This window comes from Pseudorasbora parva, chromosome 1 (assembly GCF_024679245.1).
Source record: "Pseudorasbora parva isolate DD20220531a chromosome 1, ASM2467924v1, whole genome shotgun sequence".
Taxonomy (NCBI): domain Eukaryota; kingdom Metazoa; phylum Chordata; class Actinopteri; order Cypriniformes; family Gobionidae; genus Pseudorasbora; species Pseudorasbora parva.
In genome coordinates, this window is record NC_090172.1 from 7,599,839 (window position 1) to 7,617,621 (window position 17,783).

The window sequence follows — 17,783 nt, forward strand, 5'->3', positions numbered from 1 at the left end:
TGGGCGTTTTGACGAGAACGAGTCTGTAATGAGCAAAGCGGACTGGTGAGGCTCATGATAAAACTACATTTAGTTTTCAGTTTTCTCCACAGCGACTGTACAGCCGAATAACATTTTGTTGCAATTTTTTCATGTTTAACACTTTGAAGCTGCTTTGAAACAATCATCATTGTAAAAGCGCTATAGGCTATAAATAAAGTTGACTTGACTCTGCTCAATAATCCGCAGGCGCGCTCATGATCCGCTCACCGGTAAACTGATGTTTGCTCAAATCCAGCTCAGACATTTATCTGTAGCTTACTTTATTGTTGCCATTAAACAATGCGTTTTTTTCCTTCATATTTATGTTTAAATATTATAATATTATTTTTACATATTTCATCTGATTATGATGAGTGAAAAGATGCGAGTGGGTCAGAAATGATTTTGGTGGTTATATTTAGTTTAATATTAAGTTTTGTTTTGTAGAAAGCATTTATTTCGTTTTGTTTAAATTGTATCTTAATTTTAAAAAAGGTTTCTTGGGCCAATTGCCTGGATTTAATAAATAAAAAGCAAATAGCAGACTATAATCGTGAGGTGAAGTCGTGGGAGTGATTGCTTTCATTTCATCTCATGAACTGGAGCGCGCGTCTCATAAATAAACCGAAACTCAGCAGGCTATACTCGCCTCACAGACATGAGAAATATGCGTATAGAAAGCTTGAAATGTCCACTTTTAAACGAAACGATTCGAAGATATTTAATTAAGCAAAGTGCAGTGTTCACGCGAGCAGCTCTTGACACAGAGCGTTTCTGTTTATAATGCTGCGCTCCATCACTGCTCGAGCTGTGAGTTTAACACGCATTTTTACACTAATCCTGACTAGTGCAACTTCGTAGCTTACACATTTGTTTCTTAGTTGTTGTATTAGTTCTTACTTTGCTAAATATACATATAATTTCAGATTATAGCATAGCTTTCTGCCCACCCAATTAGACTAGTAAAGTAGGCTAATGATTAAAAAAACAAACGCTTGATCACGGGCCCGGCCCTACCCGACCCGAGGATAGTGCAGGGAAATCGGTTCGGGTCAGGTTCGGGCTCGGGTAGAGAATCTAAACTCTACTCTGGAATGCTTTGTTGTATCGGCTCACTGCTGGAATATACATATTCCTACACCGGAAAAGTCCCGTCTCTTACCATAACGGGGAGATGCAAGAGCTCAATGCTCGCTCTTCTCCACTTGGGAGAGCAACAAGACCACGGCCCCTTTTTTGCATGTTCTTGTGGGCGGAGGGTTGGTCAACAAACGGTTTTAGTGACGTCATTCCTGAAGGAAGTGCAGGGGTGTGGTCCAAACCGGCCGTTCGCTGTAGGCTTTGAAAGGGAACTTCTGTTAAATAAAATCTCGCTTGGCATTGAACTTTGAGCGTTATAATTTTACAGGTATTATTTATGCTCTAACAGCAACATTTCACACTAAAGTTTGAAAGATGGAATCGCGACGAACGGGACCTTTAAAGCATATAAATGGTGGCTGTTATAAAAACACGACACATTAATTCAAATTCCTTTTCGTGGTTGAAACTGACTGAGCGATTACATGATATGGCATGGGAAGCACACTACAAATCTTTGTTCATTAAAGGTGCGCTATGTAGTATTTTTGCAGTAAAATATCCAAAAACCACTAGGCCAGTGTTAAATATTTTGTTCAAGATAATGATAAACCAAGATGGCTGCTTTATTAAAATAAGCTGTGGCCACAACACACCTTAGATTAACAAGCTGTACCGATGTGCCTGAACTGTACTTTGCTTGTAAAGGACTATTATATTGTATATAATTTGCTGGCATCAGGGAGCCACTATTAATATGTGGGGTGGAAATAGTTTTTGAATTCACACTCGCCTTCACTCTCCATTTTGCAATCTCACACACTCTGTCTATATAGGGAGCAGCGTGAATTTTGATGTACTGTAATGTAATCGTGCAAGCCTAACCATGTCCCTCCATGTAGAATGTGTTATTCGTTTTCCATGCTTTTTTAAATTCAGAATTGGGGCACATTTCTAACAAGCTGCTTTGGGTAGAAAGATACCTCCGTGTGAATGAATGTTCATACTGTGTCCACAGGCCAAGGCAGAAGGTGACGATGAAGCGATGTTTATTGATGAGACCTTCTGCACTGCCTTAGAATATGGCCTTCCACCCACGGCCGGATGGGGCATGGGCATCGACCGGGTCACCATGTTCCTCACAGACTCCAACAACATCAAGGTATGATCGACCATTACACCTGTTCATTAGAAATACTAGAACTAACACATTGTAGCCCTGTAATAAAATCAGTCAAAGATGATTCTGTGGACTGCATCTGATATGATTTGATGTGCTCTGCTATTCAGGAGGTGCTTCTCTTCCCTGCTATGAAACCCGAAGAAAATAAAGTAGCTCCACCTGCAGAGGGCACATCAGTGTAACGCCATGAGTTCATCTGAGTGAAGAACACACACCTGAGGAAATCTCTAGATTTCTTGATTCAACCTGAACTGTCCAATTTATTGTTGCTGTTGAGGGTTATAGCCTGAATATTCAAGACCTATGCACTGTTCATACTGAAGGGAAGGATTTCAGCAGTTCTTTTAACACACGGATCACAGTTTTATGGGGAATTGGAGCCCTGTTTTCTTTTCTCTGTTGTCCATTGTCGATTTCCTGCAGTTTTGTGACCTGGGGTGATGTTTCTCAGACATATTTGGATGTTTTATGATCTTCTGTCCAACTGTATTTTTTAACAAGCTTACAATGGCTGTTCAATTGAATCCCATTAAATAATGGCTTAGAACAACCCAAATGGTTTGTGTGTATTGTTTCTATATCACAGATGAACTTAATCTAATTTTAGTTTTCTCTCCTTTGGTTTACAATTTACAGAATTTGTTCAAAATATAACCAGTTATACCAATATACCAATATAAGCAGTTTTGTAATGGTAATGGTCATAATTTGCAAGTTTGATGAACTCTAAGGGCTGATTTCAAAAGGTTTAGATAAAGCCAGGATTAGGCCTTAGTTCAATTAGGACATTTTAAGTAGCTTTTATAAACGTGTCATTACTGGTTTGCATCTTGAGAAAAAACAATGGCACTGACATATTTTAAGATATATCAGAGCAAGTTGCTTTCCGTTAAAACGGCCCAAACTTGCATGTTAGTCTGGGACTATAGGCTTTAAGGAATAGTTCACCTAAATGAATGACCCCTCAAGTCATCCTTAGGTGTATATGACCTTCTTCTTTCAGATGAATACAATCTGAGTTATATTAAAACATATCCTGACTAATCCAAGCTTTACAATGGCAGTAAATGTGGGCAGTGAGTGAATGTGACTTAATGTGACATAATAGTGCATCTATCCATCATATAAGTCCTCCACATGTCAGGGGGTAATAAAGGTTTTCTGAAGCGATGCTTTTGTGTGTATGACATGGGACACAGGCGTAGGTGTAAGTCCCAGGGAGTAACGTGGGAGCGCAGAGGATGGCAAAACAAAACAGTTCTGACGAGAGCTGTCATATACACCTGGGATGGCTTGAGGGGGGAGTAAATCATGGTCTAAATTTAATTTTTGGGTGAATTATCCCTTTAAGCTGTGTCTGTGAAACATGGGGGAAATTTCTCAACACGTGGCCCCACAAGTATGACTGTCCAGTGTAACTTATGGAATGTACAATATTAGATTTTTTTTAACGTTTTTATAAAACAATTTATACATTATGCTTAAGTAATGTGACACTTTGAATCGTCAGAGGTTAGTGGAACATGTTTAATTTGATGAATAATAATGTGGTTACCAATTAAAGTAATTGCAAACGTTACTTGGTTTGATATGTATTACTTAACTAGCCACATAATTTGGGGGGCGATATATATATATATATATATATATATATATATATATATATATATATATATATATATATATATATAGTGTGTGTGTGTCCATATGTATGTAGCCTATGTATGTGTTCTGTAAATGAACGATTTTTGAGTATGTTACACACATCCTTTTGCTTTCGTAATGCTTGGACTTTGTATAATAGGTCGTTTAATCTCTGCCAATGTTCTTATCGTTATCGATATCTCTGTTCTCTGTCTAACTTATCAGCACCGTGAGGTCCCTGGTTTATCGGGAGCGCGCTTCTTGCCTCTCTCGCGCGGTCAAGTGCACCAGGCTGTTATTTCATGTCTGAAGCCCAGACTAGAGTCGGTGAAGATGGCGATGTGTGCGGCGCTCCGATGCGTTTCGGCAAACTTTTCGGCAGCATTGCCTATGCTCTCGAGACCTGCACATATCTGGACGTGCCAAAACTCGCTAAGACCAAACATCTTAAGGACGCTTTACACGAGTTCACGGCTTTCGGGAGGTAAAAACTTTACTGAACTCAGGGTTCCTCCTTTTTATATCGCATATGTAGCTTTGCCGTAAGGGCTGCAGCCATTCCGATTTGCGTTTTGGTGTTTTCACGAGGTTTTAATGTGCTGAAATCAAAGGTGTGCTTCTCAACTGAACTGGTATTAACACTAAATGTTGGTTCTATTGGAACTTTGGCTCGTTTGTTACGTCATAAAGCTCTGCAGGCGTTTGTACGTTCCATTCGCAGTAAGTTAACGTTAAGTTAGGCGGATTCGAATTTTCGAACTCTGCCGTTTCACTGGTCTCTTGATTTGTGGAACTTTTTCGTTATAATATATTTTGTTTGAAAATTCTTATTTAAAGTGTTAAAAGCGCTCATAATTATTTACGAGGTTCAATGTAATTTTTGCTGACGCTTGCAAAGGATGAAACTCGTCGTCATGCACTAATATTCTCAGTTCGGTTTTATCACGTGGCTTTAATTATTTAGGTATCTTAAAATGTGGCTATTTGCATTTTGTGCCTGTGAAGTTTGTTTAGAGGCCCCTGATTATTTCTCACTGAAATCTGTCATTGATAAATCTGTGTAGGCTATATGAGATGCTTCACCTTCATCACGGTATGTTCCCTCAAGATCAAAAATAACATCAGGAGTGTTCAGCTATGCTCCAGCATTCAGCCCTGCTCACAATCTGGTTTAAACCTGTATTGTTTCTGCATGGGCTGATGCTAGAATCCGACTCAGTTGAGGAATTGCCCCTCTGGGAGTGCTCAGCAGTGGTTCATTGGTGTGCCAGACTATTTTCCTAAGAATTATGTTCTTAATGTGGAATTTGTAGTTTTTATATCCTATAATGCTTGCTTTCTGGGTCAGGTCTTGTGTAAGGGTCTTGTGCCCTTTCATACGGAGGTGGATGTTAATGTTAATCACTTTTTGTATCATGTGAATCTAATTTTGTGGCTTTCTTGTACAGAAATTCATGTATGGGTGGTTAAGAAACCTGTTTGAAAACTGGTTATTTTGCAATTGCCTGGCACAGAAATAAAAAACATTCAGCATGCCCTAACGTAACCATTTTTCCCCTTTCTTTTATTTTTTACTGTTGCTTCCACCCTGAAGTGACTGCGTCATGTTTAATGATATGAGAAGGTAGATTCAGAGTTAGGAGGATCATTTAGAAATGCAGTGCAGTGAAAAGGAAAGACTGATCTGGAAATAATTAATGCATTGTTAGCCTTATGGAGTTCAAATGGTCAACTATTATCAGTCAGAAAGTTAATATTTATGTAATAAATGTCCTTGAAAGAAAAATGTCAGGTTTAAAGTAACTAGGCTGATAGAACAAAAGGACAAATAATTGTTCTCATGTCTTTCCAAACCTTTAAGACACACATATTTATTATATTTTTAGAATATCCTTTAACTTATTTACGAACACTTGAACTAACATCAGCGTGATGATAACTGCCTAAAATGACAGAAACTATTTTTAGAAAAATGTATTTGAAGTGTAATTTGATTTATTTTGTCTATGTCCCGTTACATGTAGAGGGTGGTTTTTTAGGGGGGATCTAAATGCGTTGGTTTCACTTTTCAGGACTCGTGTGGCACGCTTGGTTTTGTCCATCAAGATAGCACAATGATGAACACAACGTTTATGAATTTTGAAGCCTAAATGCAGTCTCCAGAAGTAAAAAGCTAAAGAGAGGCTATAAACTTCACACAACTTCAACGTCACCATCACTAAGCTTCCAACAACTCTTCCAGGTTTTTATTTTTAAAGAAAATTCTTGAACGTTTGAGGTAAAATAGTTTATATGAGCATAATGAGGCTGTGAAAGCAAAATGAGTTTACCTGATGATGTTTAATCTTCCTGACAGCCTCTGTAGTCTCATTAGCCACTTGTTAGCAACGGCTTAAAAAATATCATCAGTGTGGGGTAATACTGATGTATTTTATGTTGTATAATAAAACGTGAGGGTCCAGGACTTGTTCACCACAGACCTTAAATTTAATTCCATTAAAAAAAAAAAACATTGATTTTGTGATTTTGGAAGCGGAAGTGCTAAAATGCTAACTTGTTTTGGCTTACAAGGTTTCATTGCATGGAAAAGAATGACATTATTCAAAATCCCAACATTTTGTATTTCACATTAGAAAAAAGTTGTTTATAACAATGTTGGAACTAAAATGAACAATATTAAAATTTGTTTTTGGTCATTTAATTAAAGTTGAAATAAAATATAAATATTTTAACAATTTAAATGTTCCCTTGGTCGTTAAGAATTAAAGTGGGAAAAAAAACTAAAAATATAAAAATTTAAGTAAAAACTAAAAATATAAAAGCGCAATTAAAATATTGATAAATACTCTAATAGTATATGAATAATGCTAAAATAACACTGTGTGAGAGTGAATAATTGACACAATTTGTAGTTTTGGGAGAGCTGTCACTTTAACCAAAGCCTCTTTAATAAGCCTGCAAGGTTAGGGAAAAAAAGCCCACTAATGCGGTGGTACGCAGGGAACCAGAGGCTGTTTTTTTATGATTATCAATTTACGAGAGGCTTCACTACGTTGAATAAAGTTCTTTTGTATGGAAAACAGCTTATTTAACTGAACTGACAAAATGTAAACCGTGTACCTTGAATGCAATGTAAGTCACTTTGGATAAAAGCATCTGCCAAATGCATAAATTTAAATGTTATAAAAGAAGTCACAGACAATTGCACAACACAAATGATTCAGTTAACGTCATTTCTCATTAATTTCTATGGGACCCACAAACAGTGACTGTCACGCAACTCTGAAGGAAATGTAATGACATCAAGGCTGTAATGTGATTGGCTATTATCAGGGCACACGTGATTTAAGTTATCCCTTCCGCTGTCTCCAATGGTAGAGCCATGGACCTTCCTATCTCCCAATAATAACACCATCTCTGCTTTAACTAATTGTTCTGTTTATCCTGCTTTAAATCCTCTTTATTAAAGGGGGGGGGGGGGGGACACTCAGTTTCAGTCAATCTCATGTCAATCTTGAGTACCTATAGAGTAGTAATGCATCCTTCATATCTCCGAAAAGTCTTTAGTTTTATTATATTTATAAAAGAAATATGGGCTGTACCGAGTCTTTCCGGAAAAAAACGAGCGGCTGGAGGCGTATCGTGTGGGCGGAGCTAAAGAATGACAAGCGCGCAAAGCGGTGACGTCCTCAAGCGTGGAGAAACCCATGGCTATCGATCTCAGCTAATACAGATAATGATCCAGAATCAAATCTGAGGCAGAAATAAATTGAACAGGAGAAACAGCAACAGCAGGACGTCCGTCTCTGTGGTATGGACTGTATTTAGTGGCCTGTCAACATTTGTGTGTGTTTACTCTCAGTTTATGAGGACATGATTCGGTTTATGGACTATTGTATGTGACTAGACCTTAGAAGTAGCAAGCAAAACGGTTTTGCACGTCAGACTAGTGTAACGTTATACAACAGAGAACAGCAATGGAGTGACCGTTAGCGCATTTTAATGGCGAAGCACGCGATCGTGTCGTTTACTGATGTTTACTCACGCGACGGTAGCCAAAAGCAGAGACATTTGAAGCAGTTTTACTCACCGGCTGCTTCCAAAGCAGGACCGAACCTTTATCGCTGGGACCGCTCCGTCAAAAACACACTTCTTTGGTATGATTTGGTGAAGTCCTGTGACAGCAGTGGCGTGTTAATCCACTTTGAGACGCGACTGAAACGATGTTGTGAAGCTTCCCGTCATTCCTGCGTTCAAATGGGTTCAAATGCAGCGCTGCCTTCCCGGAATGCTGTGCTGAAGCGTTGAAGTCGCTCGACGTCACCCATAGGAATAAAGTGGAGCGTGGCGCGCCACATAAGTGTTCACGGACGACTGGATCTGCACCTGAGAGCAGTGTTTACGGCGTGCATTTGCTCTCTCGCTCTAGTCACGCGCGCGCACCCTACTGGGAGAAGAGCCCGTACGGCCCATACAAGGACCTTCCGTTCTATTTACGTCAAGCCGACCCATACTCGAAAAAATCTTGCCGAAACTTGTGAGAAACCGGAAGGAGTATTTTTAACACAGAAATACTCCATCAAACGTCCAACATTAGTTTTTGAAACTTTGTCTATGTTTAGGATGGGAATCCAAGTCTTTAACAGTGTAAAAAGCTCAGTATGCATGAAACAGCATTTCACCCCCACTTTAATCAAACTCTCTTGTGTGTTTACAGCTCTGAAGTTTACAGACAAACACGAGTGGGTGCGAGTGGAGGGAGGTGTGGGCACAGTCGGCATCAGCAACTTTGCTCAGGTTTGTTCTCCTCTATAAAGAAATGGGTGTTAAAATATGGTGTCAGTTCAGTTTCAAATGTTTTATACTTGTTTTTACACTTTACTGCTTAAACGGTATGCTTCCTGTTAACTTTTACTGTCCCACCAGTGGGACGTTTGCCATTATACATTTTAAACAATAATACCTTAGTCCAGGGGTTTTCAACTTTATGTTCACTTTATGATGCCAAGGACCCCCAAATAAGAGGACCCATTATGGGGACCCCCTTCCTAAAATACATCTTTGTATGAGCAAAACATTTAAACTGTTAGACAAATGGTAAGTGTGACATTATAAATACGACATATTGTTTCCAAACTTAAATTGGCTATACTTAATGTTGGATGTATAAACCTGAAGAAGAACATTTTCAATGAAAATGTACTTGTATAAGCAACTTTCATATGTAGGTCCACGTATGCAGCTTATGTACCGTGTTAAGAACCCCAGTGAGCAAGATAAAGGGGACAATAGTAAGAAAAACTCACTAAAAAGATACAAAGCAAACAATACTGGAAAGTGTATAAAATAAGAAAAGAGACAAACGTTTATAAATTAAACCATTAGATTGTTCGGTAGACATTTTTGCTTTGTCTTTTAATTTTCAGAACATTTCTGGGGACCCCTTAGAACCTTTTGGAGAACCCCAGTTTGTTTAAACCTTCACTTATTTTGATAAACAGGGTGTAAAACATTATGAGCTTGTCCACTTTCGACCACTTTCAGGGGTAGTCAGCCACAAAAGACTGACTATACTCTCCACCGCGCTCTAGCCAGATGGCGTTTAAACTTTATGTAAATTACAAGCTTATTTTGCCCATTAGAAGGATCTGAAAAAGCCCATACATTTACCCGCCCATAGACCATGGTTGAAAAGTGGACAAAAGAGACGGATTAAAACACAGGTGTGTCTCCCTCGTATACTTGTGATCCGATTGAAGAAAATGCATCCTAATACCAGGTGTAAACGGGCTAAGAGGTGAAATTCAAATCAAACACTGCCCATACTACTTCTGAGTAGGATGTCTACATACATTTTGTGAAAAATATGGTTCCGATCACTAACAATACATGGAAATGGGGTTGTCCTTATATGTGGAAATGTTTGGTACTGCCCCCACACAAAACCTTACTGAAAGTTAATGTCTTGAGATATCAACCCAGATTTATGGCTTTGATTTTCTTGTAGTTTTAAAGTTGAATATGTTTTGTAAAATAAATAGGTTTTCATTTTCGTAAACTTCTATACATTTTTTCCAATGTATAACTTTGTGGACAACTTTTAAATGTTATATTAGAATGTTATATTGTTGTTTTACATTTAATGTTATTGGAATATTTTCTTTTTATGGATCTCTCAAGTTTAGTTTAATGGGTTAGTTCACCCAAAAATGAATAATTAATTCCTCATCCTCATGTTGTTCCCAACCCCAAAGACTTTCGTATCTTTGGAACACAAATGAAGATCTTTTTGATGAAATCTGAGAGCTTTCTGTTCCTCCATTGAAAGCTACACAACTACCAATTTGACACTTAAAAAAGTTCATAAAGAGATCGTAAAACGAATCCATATGAATTGATTGGTTTAGTCCAAATTTTCTGAAGAGACTCGATCGCTTTATATGATGAACAGATTTAAAGGGGTGATGAATTTAGAAATCAACATTCCCTTGAGCTTTTGATATATAAAAGGTCATGGTAATATAAGATTGTCCTGTACATTTCAGAGCTGAAAACGTCCTTGTTAGTCAAAGAAAAGCTTTTATAGACACCAGGCCCAGAAAACGATCGTGAGCTTCATCATGACGTCATCTGTTGTGAAACATGCCTCTAAAGAATAATAAGCACATGCAATTCAGTAGCCCCGCCCACTGACTCATCTGATCATGCTAGCCAGCAGCAATAAACATGCTGAAGAAGATAGCAAGATATTGTGGAAGCACACAGTCGCTGCATTAGCTTCCTGTAGATCCTAATAGGAATGTGTGATACTACTTCATTTATTTTTAATGAAGTTCCAGCTCACGTTGGGAAGACATTTCACTGCTGAATCGTTTGTAAACAAGTCTCAGGTCGAGCTGGATTTGCAGACATATTGAGATTAAAATACAATGCTTTGCCTTCTATATTGGATCCAACTCTAACCCTAATCCTAACCCATGGTTTAACAAATTTATGTGAGTAAAACGTCTTTTTTTATATGTAATAGTAGTCCTGGCGCTGTGTGTTTTCCAGGCGGGATACCAAAATGTAAGCCCGTTGGCAGGCCGGTGAATCTCAAATAGTGAAATAATGTTCCTTTCTTGATCTGTGTGCACATGCGCATTTCTGTGTGCTCGCGCGTGTTGTTTGCGGTTATATCCACCGATCGGGTGGGCCAAGTAATACAAAAATAATATTCCAATTAAAGCAGCACTTGGCTACTTTTGCTCTCGGGGTCCCCCTACAGTTTGGAAAAAATAATGTCCTCAACTACTGTCGTAAGATCTGTCATCCTACAACAGGGGATGCCATCGCGCGTGCATTTGTTGACATGACAACCCTGATAGCCCTGAACTAGTGATGCGCGGGTCGTCTCATAACCCGCAGACCCCGTATGTCTATTTAATGGTCGCGGGTGCGCGTCGGGTTGTAAAAATATATACAGTGGTGCGGTGCGGGCCAAATAACTTCATAAAAGCGTCCCCGTGGGTCGGTGCAGCACTAACAGTTCCCCTGAACACTGCAGGAGGAGTTCAGAGTTCTTCTGGCGGCGCGTGTGAAATGTCTTCATCCCAGGTAACGTTACAGTCAGTGGCATATGTTTCAGCATGTCATATGAATATAATTTCATGGGTTTTATTTTTTTCAAACGCCAAATAATCACGATGCTCACGTTTACAAGCCAGCGTCATTATAGTAGTCTATTGGTTACCGTTTTACAGAATCTATATGATACTTCAGTTCAATGTTTGAGTGGTAGCTCACCGTAACAAGCAGGACAGCATCGGTCGGGCACGCCTCCTTCAGCTCACGCCGACGAGCAAACGCTGGCCACATGTTGATCCTCGTCCTGCCTTTAATCCCATCACTTTTTCGTTTCCTCTTATTGCTTTCCTCCAACAAAACCTTTTCTTTCTTATTTGTCTCTGCTGCTTCGGACATGACTATATTATCCGTCGAACAATGTTGGGCTCGCACGTCCGAATTTAAGGAAGTGTGGGTGTTGGTGGAAGTGACGTATATGCCGTAAAGCAGTCGAATTTTGTAGTTCTTTTTGTTCTAGGGTTACTACCCGAAACCCGAAGTTTAAAAGTACGATTAAAAACGATACAGACCCCATCAGGCTATTGCAGACGTGTCATTCAACCTATTGTAAGTCGATTTATCATCACAAGAGTTATTTAAAAAATATATTATGATTTATCTTAAAAGATTTATCTTAAAAAATATATTATGAAGGTTGAAAAGTTACCTAGTGCTGCTTTAATAGCGGGTGGATGAGAAATAAATCATGTTTGTTAGATAAAGACGTTTACGAGCCCTGTGGTCGAGAGAATCATTCTGGTTGCTTCTTTCAAAACAATCCCTCCCTAATGTGAACTGAACTGACAGGGGAGCTGAAGCTCATTAAATATGCAAATCTTATCCAATCCTAGCCGTGGGCGTTTACTTCCAAATCTCCAGTGTGGCACAGCCATCAAAACCCAGTGTTTTGGAGAAGACCTCAAAACCAGTGTAGAAAATAGCCTATTACTTAGTTATGATGTTTTTGAATGTAAAAACCACACGAATGTCATAAGTTGACCTCAGACAACAGTATAAAACATTTTTAAAAAAACAGTTCATGAAACCTTTCGGTTAGTCTTTTATTCATATAAGCATTCATCAACTTACACATCATTTGTGGTAAACAGAAGCTCAAGCATTCATACTCAGGTTCGTTCTCGCGTGACACAGCACGTTTGAGTTTGAACCAATGAGATTTTTTCTTGCTCGTTAAGCAGTTGAGCTTCTGTTAATGTGCACTGATCAATGTTTAAATGTGAATAAAAGCCTAAATTCAATTATGTTCATCATATAAAGTGATAAATCAAATTGTGCACTAAATAACTGAATTTATATGGATTAGGTTTATCTTTATGAACTTTTTGAAGCATCAGTATGGTAGTTGCGTAGCTCAATAGAGGGACAGAAATCTCTCAGATTTCATCAAAAAGATCTTAATTTGTGTTCTGAAGATTAACAAAAGTCTTACAGGTTTGAAACGACATAAGGTAATTAATGACAGAATTTAAATATTTGGGTGAACTAACCCTTTATTGGTCTTCCTCCACAATTCTGCCGTTCTATCACCATAGGAAGCGTTAGGTGATGTGGTGTACTGTGGACTTCCAGAAGTGGGAACAAAGCTTGAACAAATAGGTGAGAATCATTTGAAATCTCCATTTTATGACATTTGCCTGTTATAGCACAGGCGACTCTGATTGTTTTTCTTTTCCAGAGGAGTTCGGTGTTTTAGAAAGTGTCAAAGCTGCTAGTGAGCTGTATTCCCCACTGACTGGAGAGGTGACCGAAATCAACACAGAGCTGTCAGATAACCCTGGACTAGTAAATAAAGCCTGCTATGAAGGCGGTAAGTGCAGCTGAAATCATGAAATATTCTACATGCATGTATAATATAATGCTTAAACATTACTTTCTCCCTCTTGAAGGATGGCTAATTAAGATGACCATAGAGAAACCTGCAGAACTTGATGAACTCATGGATGAAGCTGCTTATGAAAAATTCATCAAATCCCTTGATTCATAAAAGTTTTCAGACCTTCACTGTTTTGTAATTCATCATTCAGAGCCTTTAAGGAACACGATGGCTACTTTAGAAATCTGATGGTAGAACGAGTACTAATACAATTTTTTTTAATCTATTTATTTTGGTTTTGTAATTTCTTTTTCCACCAAAATAATCTTTTGTAATGTTTTAGTTTAACAAACTTGTGTATTTTGCAGCCAAAAGCCAAATATTTTAATGGGCTTTTGGATACCGTTTGAGGTGGTTTACACGGACTCAAACAGAAACAGGGCTGATTGTCTGCTCTGATTGAAAAATGGTTCGGTATAACGTGTGACGTGTGTGACGTTGAAGTAACCTGGCATGCAATAAAATTGAGCCACAGTTTGCTTCTGTGTTCTGATTCTGTGCTCAATTCTTACCTTTTCAGATACAAATTGTCTTGTGCCACTAGTAACTTATTGTTCTCTTGGCTTTAATACATGATCAGTTTAACACATGAATGTGAAGCATTGCTTCAGAAGTACTGGGATAGTACTCACAGCAAATGCTTTCATCATATTTTACTAAAATATTGTCAGGGGTAAACCGTATATGACCCGAAGACCCGTAGTGAAAAATGAAGACCAAGAGTCAGGAGTGTAATTAATTAAAGAAAAATGTACTGAAGATTAGTTTGCAGTTTCATCAGCAGAAGCCAGCTTCAAGTCTCAAAAGGAGATCGTAGGCTGCACTCCCTCTCTGCCCGTCTCGTCGCTCCGCCTATCATACATACAATTATCCCAACAGTTACTGTTTTCAAGGTCTACCCATGTCATTACTACAATGTGGATGGTTCTGATTGGCTCAGAGAAAATGAACAGTCATGATAAATTTCCACATATGGTCAGTTAATCAGTTTCACATGTGTCTATAGATGTGAGACATATTGACACTTTCACCCCGGAATTAGGCCCGTAGTGACCTTCCAGGTCTGGAGCAGGCATCAGCTTGCCCAGAATAAGTCCACCCATCTCTTAGGATGCCCATTGTACACCATTCTTAACACTGATCTGTAACAGAATATTGCGCACATACACAGATACACAGTCTCTCCCAGGTTGGAGCTGATTAAGCTCCAGTTCAACTAGAATGTTCACCAAATCATATCATGTGCTTTCTGAGGTACAGAATATATTCATCTTGACTTTTTAGTGTTTCAGTAAATATAAATAAAAAATGAATAAAATATAATAAATTAAATGAAAGACAAATCCATATTGCATATCTGGAAGCCGGGCTAAGTGAGCAAACACTGTTGCGCTGTTTTTGCACTCCTGGCATGTTAGGGGTGTGTGATACCTCCAAAATCCAAACACAAAAACACCTTGTTGCTATCAAGTGTTTAGCAACACATCTAGGCAAGACCTAGCCTAGAAATCTAGACGCACCCTAGCGGCAGCAAATCTAATCTGCCCGCGAGTGTCGTCTAGCAACTCTCGATACCCTTCTGAGCTGTATTCCCCTAACTCTTGCCGGGACAATCACATCGTGTATAGAGTCGGTGGGCGGGGCCTTAATGACGACAGCCGAATTGCGTTTGCGTGCTTCTAGTAAACAGAAACTGGCGAACGGCGGTCTTTCGAATCAGCTTTGACCGCGACTCTGGAAGACTTGGAGTTAAGCTTTTCTCTGAGAAAAGAACAAAGAACGGCACTGAAGTCATTCTTAAAAAGGGAAGATGTGTTCGGAGTTTTGCTGACCGGATACGGCGAATGTTTAATCTATCAACTAGCTCTGTTTCACCTTCGTGGCTCTGGTTGGTTGTAGCGCTATCCTATCGCGTGCAGAGGGAGTTTAAAAGACAACCGTTTATCCCGCCCCTCGGATTGAGCCCTGTCAATGGTGAGTTTCCAGACCAAACATCTTGATGTGGGTCTGGCTTGTCAGGCTAGGCAAGACCCTCAGTCAGTCTAAAGTGTGTCCAAATACACACTTTAGAAAACAAGAAACAATCAATGGTTCTTAAGCAAAATCATAACTGGAAAGAATCATTAAAAATCATCATCATAATAAAGGAGGATAAATATTGATTATGGCTTTGTCATTAATTTAAATTGTATATACAGTATATTGAAGCGGCAGTGGATTTCAGAATTCCCCTTTAAATATCTACACACACACTACTGTTTAAAAGTTTGAGGAGGGTAATGTTTTCAATTCAGTCAATTCAGAAGACATTTTTTTACAGACTATGGTCAGGACTTGATCCGTTGGGGAGCAACTATGCTCGAACCAGAGCTGTTTGGACCAATCAACTTGTCAGGGCGGGCTTTATACGATGATGGACAGCTGATCAACAGTAACCTACGCATTTGCATCATCAAAGGTGCTTGGGTTGAATTCGTTCTAATCCTAAACGGAGAACTTATTCTTATATGCATTCACCTTTACTATTTCTCTCAAAAATGATGATTGTTGGTAAGTCTGTTTTTCCTGAAATTCTTTTTACAACACCGGGCAAAAATCAGATGTACTAGCGTTTTCGTATATTAAGGTCCGGTTGAAGGCTGGGTCCCCCGACTCCCCCCACCTCTTTGCTGTATGGGCTGACTTTTGCCTTTGGAAATTGTGGGTTTAACTAAGTTTAGCTCAACAGACAGACATAAACTTTAACTACTGGGGCCTATTGCACAAAACTAGGATAAGGGATTAAGCTGGGATATCTTGGTGATCTTGTCATCTGAATGCAAAATTTAGTGCACCGCTGTTGTGTAAACGTACCCTGAAGGCACACTCATACCAAGAATGATAACAATAACACAAGATAACTATATTAGCGGATAATTTGAGCCAGGATCACTAAGATATCCCGGTTTAATCCCTTATCCTAGTTTTGTGCAATAGGCCCCTGGTTTTGATAGTGTCCACTCACTTCTTCCAGCATGAGTGGAGTTGAGTTCTGTTGACAACTATGCGTTTCTCAAGTCAACATTACTACTCACTCTTTATACTTTGTACTACTCAATTCACTTATTCCGTTGCTCTGATTGGTTGTAGGTCTATCCAATTAATGGTTCGGCTAAAACACACCCCATAATCACAGCCCAATGGAGCAGCAGCAGACTCCTATTCTGACTAGAATCTGAGTATGACGACGTCAGGCTAGTTTTCTATGTTTTTGAAAGAAGTCTCTTATGCTCACCAAGGCTATATTTATTTGATTAAAATGCAGTAAAACTAATATTGTAACAATTTATTACAATTTAAAATAACTTTTCTATTTAGATATATTTAAGCCTGTGATTCAAAGCTGAATTTTAAGCAGTCTTCAGTGTCACACGAACCTTCAGAAATCATTTTAATATGCTGATTTGCTGAAACATTGAAACATTTCTTAAAAATGTTGAAACATTTATTGCTGAAACATTGAAACATTTCTTAAATGTTTCTACAAATATTGAAAATTGTTGTGGTGCTTGATGATTTTGTATAAACCAGGATTCATTTTTTTCTGGATTCTTTGATGAATAGAAATTGCAAAAGAGCAGAATTTATTTGAAATAGATTTTTTTCCCCAACACAACTTTGGGTGAGTGTTTGCTGTTTAATTACTTTAAAAACAAACATTTGAACAGTAGTGTTCATTATCACGAGAAATGCACCATTGTTTGTTTCTGAAATTTTCAGCGTTTCGTTTTTGTACTGTACAGTATGCGCTGTTTGTTTTAAGAGCTTGATGCTGAGAGAAGTGCAGAGAAAGAAGGGAACCTTGACCTTTGCCCTTAGATTAAAACACTGATGAGTTTCAGTGTTCCAATGATCAATGATTAATGAATGGGTGATCATAGTATCTTTTCCTGTCTGAAGAAAATCTGAAACCTGTGATAAAAGAATTCACATAAGATGTCTTTCACATATAACTTTGACCTATTCTTGGAACTCCATGTAACCTAAGGAAGTGCAACCCATCTCAGGTAGCAAATCAAATTGTTAAGCGTATTTAATGCAACTGGAGATTGATAACATAAGTGTCAAAAGCAAATGGATATATAATTATTTAAGCCTTTGGTTTGCCATACCTCTACCACCGTTTTTTGTTTTAAAACGAACAAGACATTTGAAGAGTTTGAATCAACAATAAACCTGTTCAATTAAGAAAGAACATGTGTGGCTCCAACAAACAATGTTTACTGTCAGATATACTGCACACCATTATTTCCTCATTTCTACGGACTCATTTATAGCCTACCATATCATACCATATTTCCTCATTTCTATAGGATT

At 38.5% G+C, this 17,783-nt stretch overlaps 2 protein-coding genes across 5 annotated transcripts in view; both read left to right on the forward strand.

Annotated features, from left to right (window-relative positions):
- LOC137039390 (lysine--tRNA ligase-like) overlaps window positions 1-2,834 on the forward strand; it is a 107,411-nt gene extending 104,577 nt beyond the window's left edge. For all 4 annotated transcript variants that reach the window (XM_067414733.1, XM_067414796.1, XM_067414914.1 and 1 more), the window contains 2 exons: window positions 2,120-2,263; window positions 2,392-2,834. In XM_067414733.1, the coding sequence (XP_067270834.1) occupies window positions 2,120-2,263; window positions 2,392-2,466 (219 nt within the window). In that variant the 3' untranslated portion in view covers window positions 2,467-2,834. The remainder of the gene's footprint in view (window positions 1-2,119; window positions 2,264-2,391) is intronic.
- A 1,309-nt stretch (window positions 2,835-4,143) lies between these two features.
- gcshb (glycine cleavage system protein H (aminomethyl carrier), b) lies at window positions 4,144-13,906 on the forward strand. Its single transcript, XM_067415720.1, has 5 exons — window positions 4,144-4,412; window positions 8,646-8,725; window positions 13,087-13,150; window positions 13,230-13,361; window positions 13,441-13,906. Exons 1-5 carry the CDS (start codon window positions 4,262-4,264, stop codon window positions 13,536-13,538), a joined length of 525 nt encoding a protein of 174 aa, XP_067271821.1. The 5' UTR covers window positions 4,144-4,261; the 3' UTR covers window positions 13,539-13,906.
- The last annotated feature ends 3,877 nt before the right edge of the window (window positions 13,907-17,783 follow it).

Coding starts and splice junctions, on each gene's coding strand:
- gcshb (XM_067415720.1), top strand. CDS start 4,262: ATGGCGATGTGTGCGGCGCTCCGATGCGTTTCGGCAAACTTTTCGGCA. Junction 13,151..13,229: donor AACAAAGCTTGAACAAATAG/GTGAGAATCATT, acceptor TTTCTTTTCCAG/AGGAGTTCGGTGTTTTAGAA. Junction 13,362..13,440: donor TAAAGCCTGCTATGAAGGCG/GTAAGTGCAGCT, acceptor TCCCTCTTGAAG/GATGGCTAATTAAGATGACC.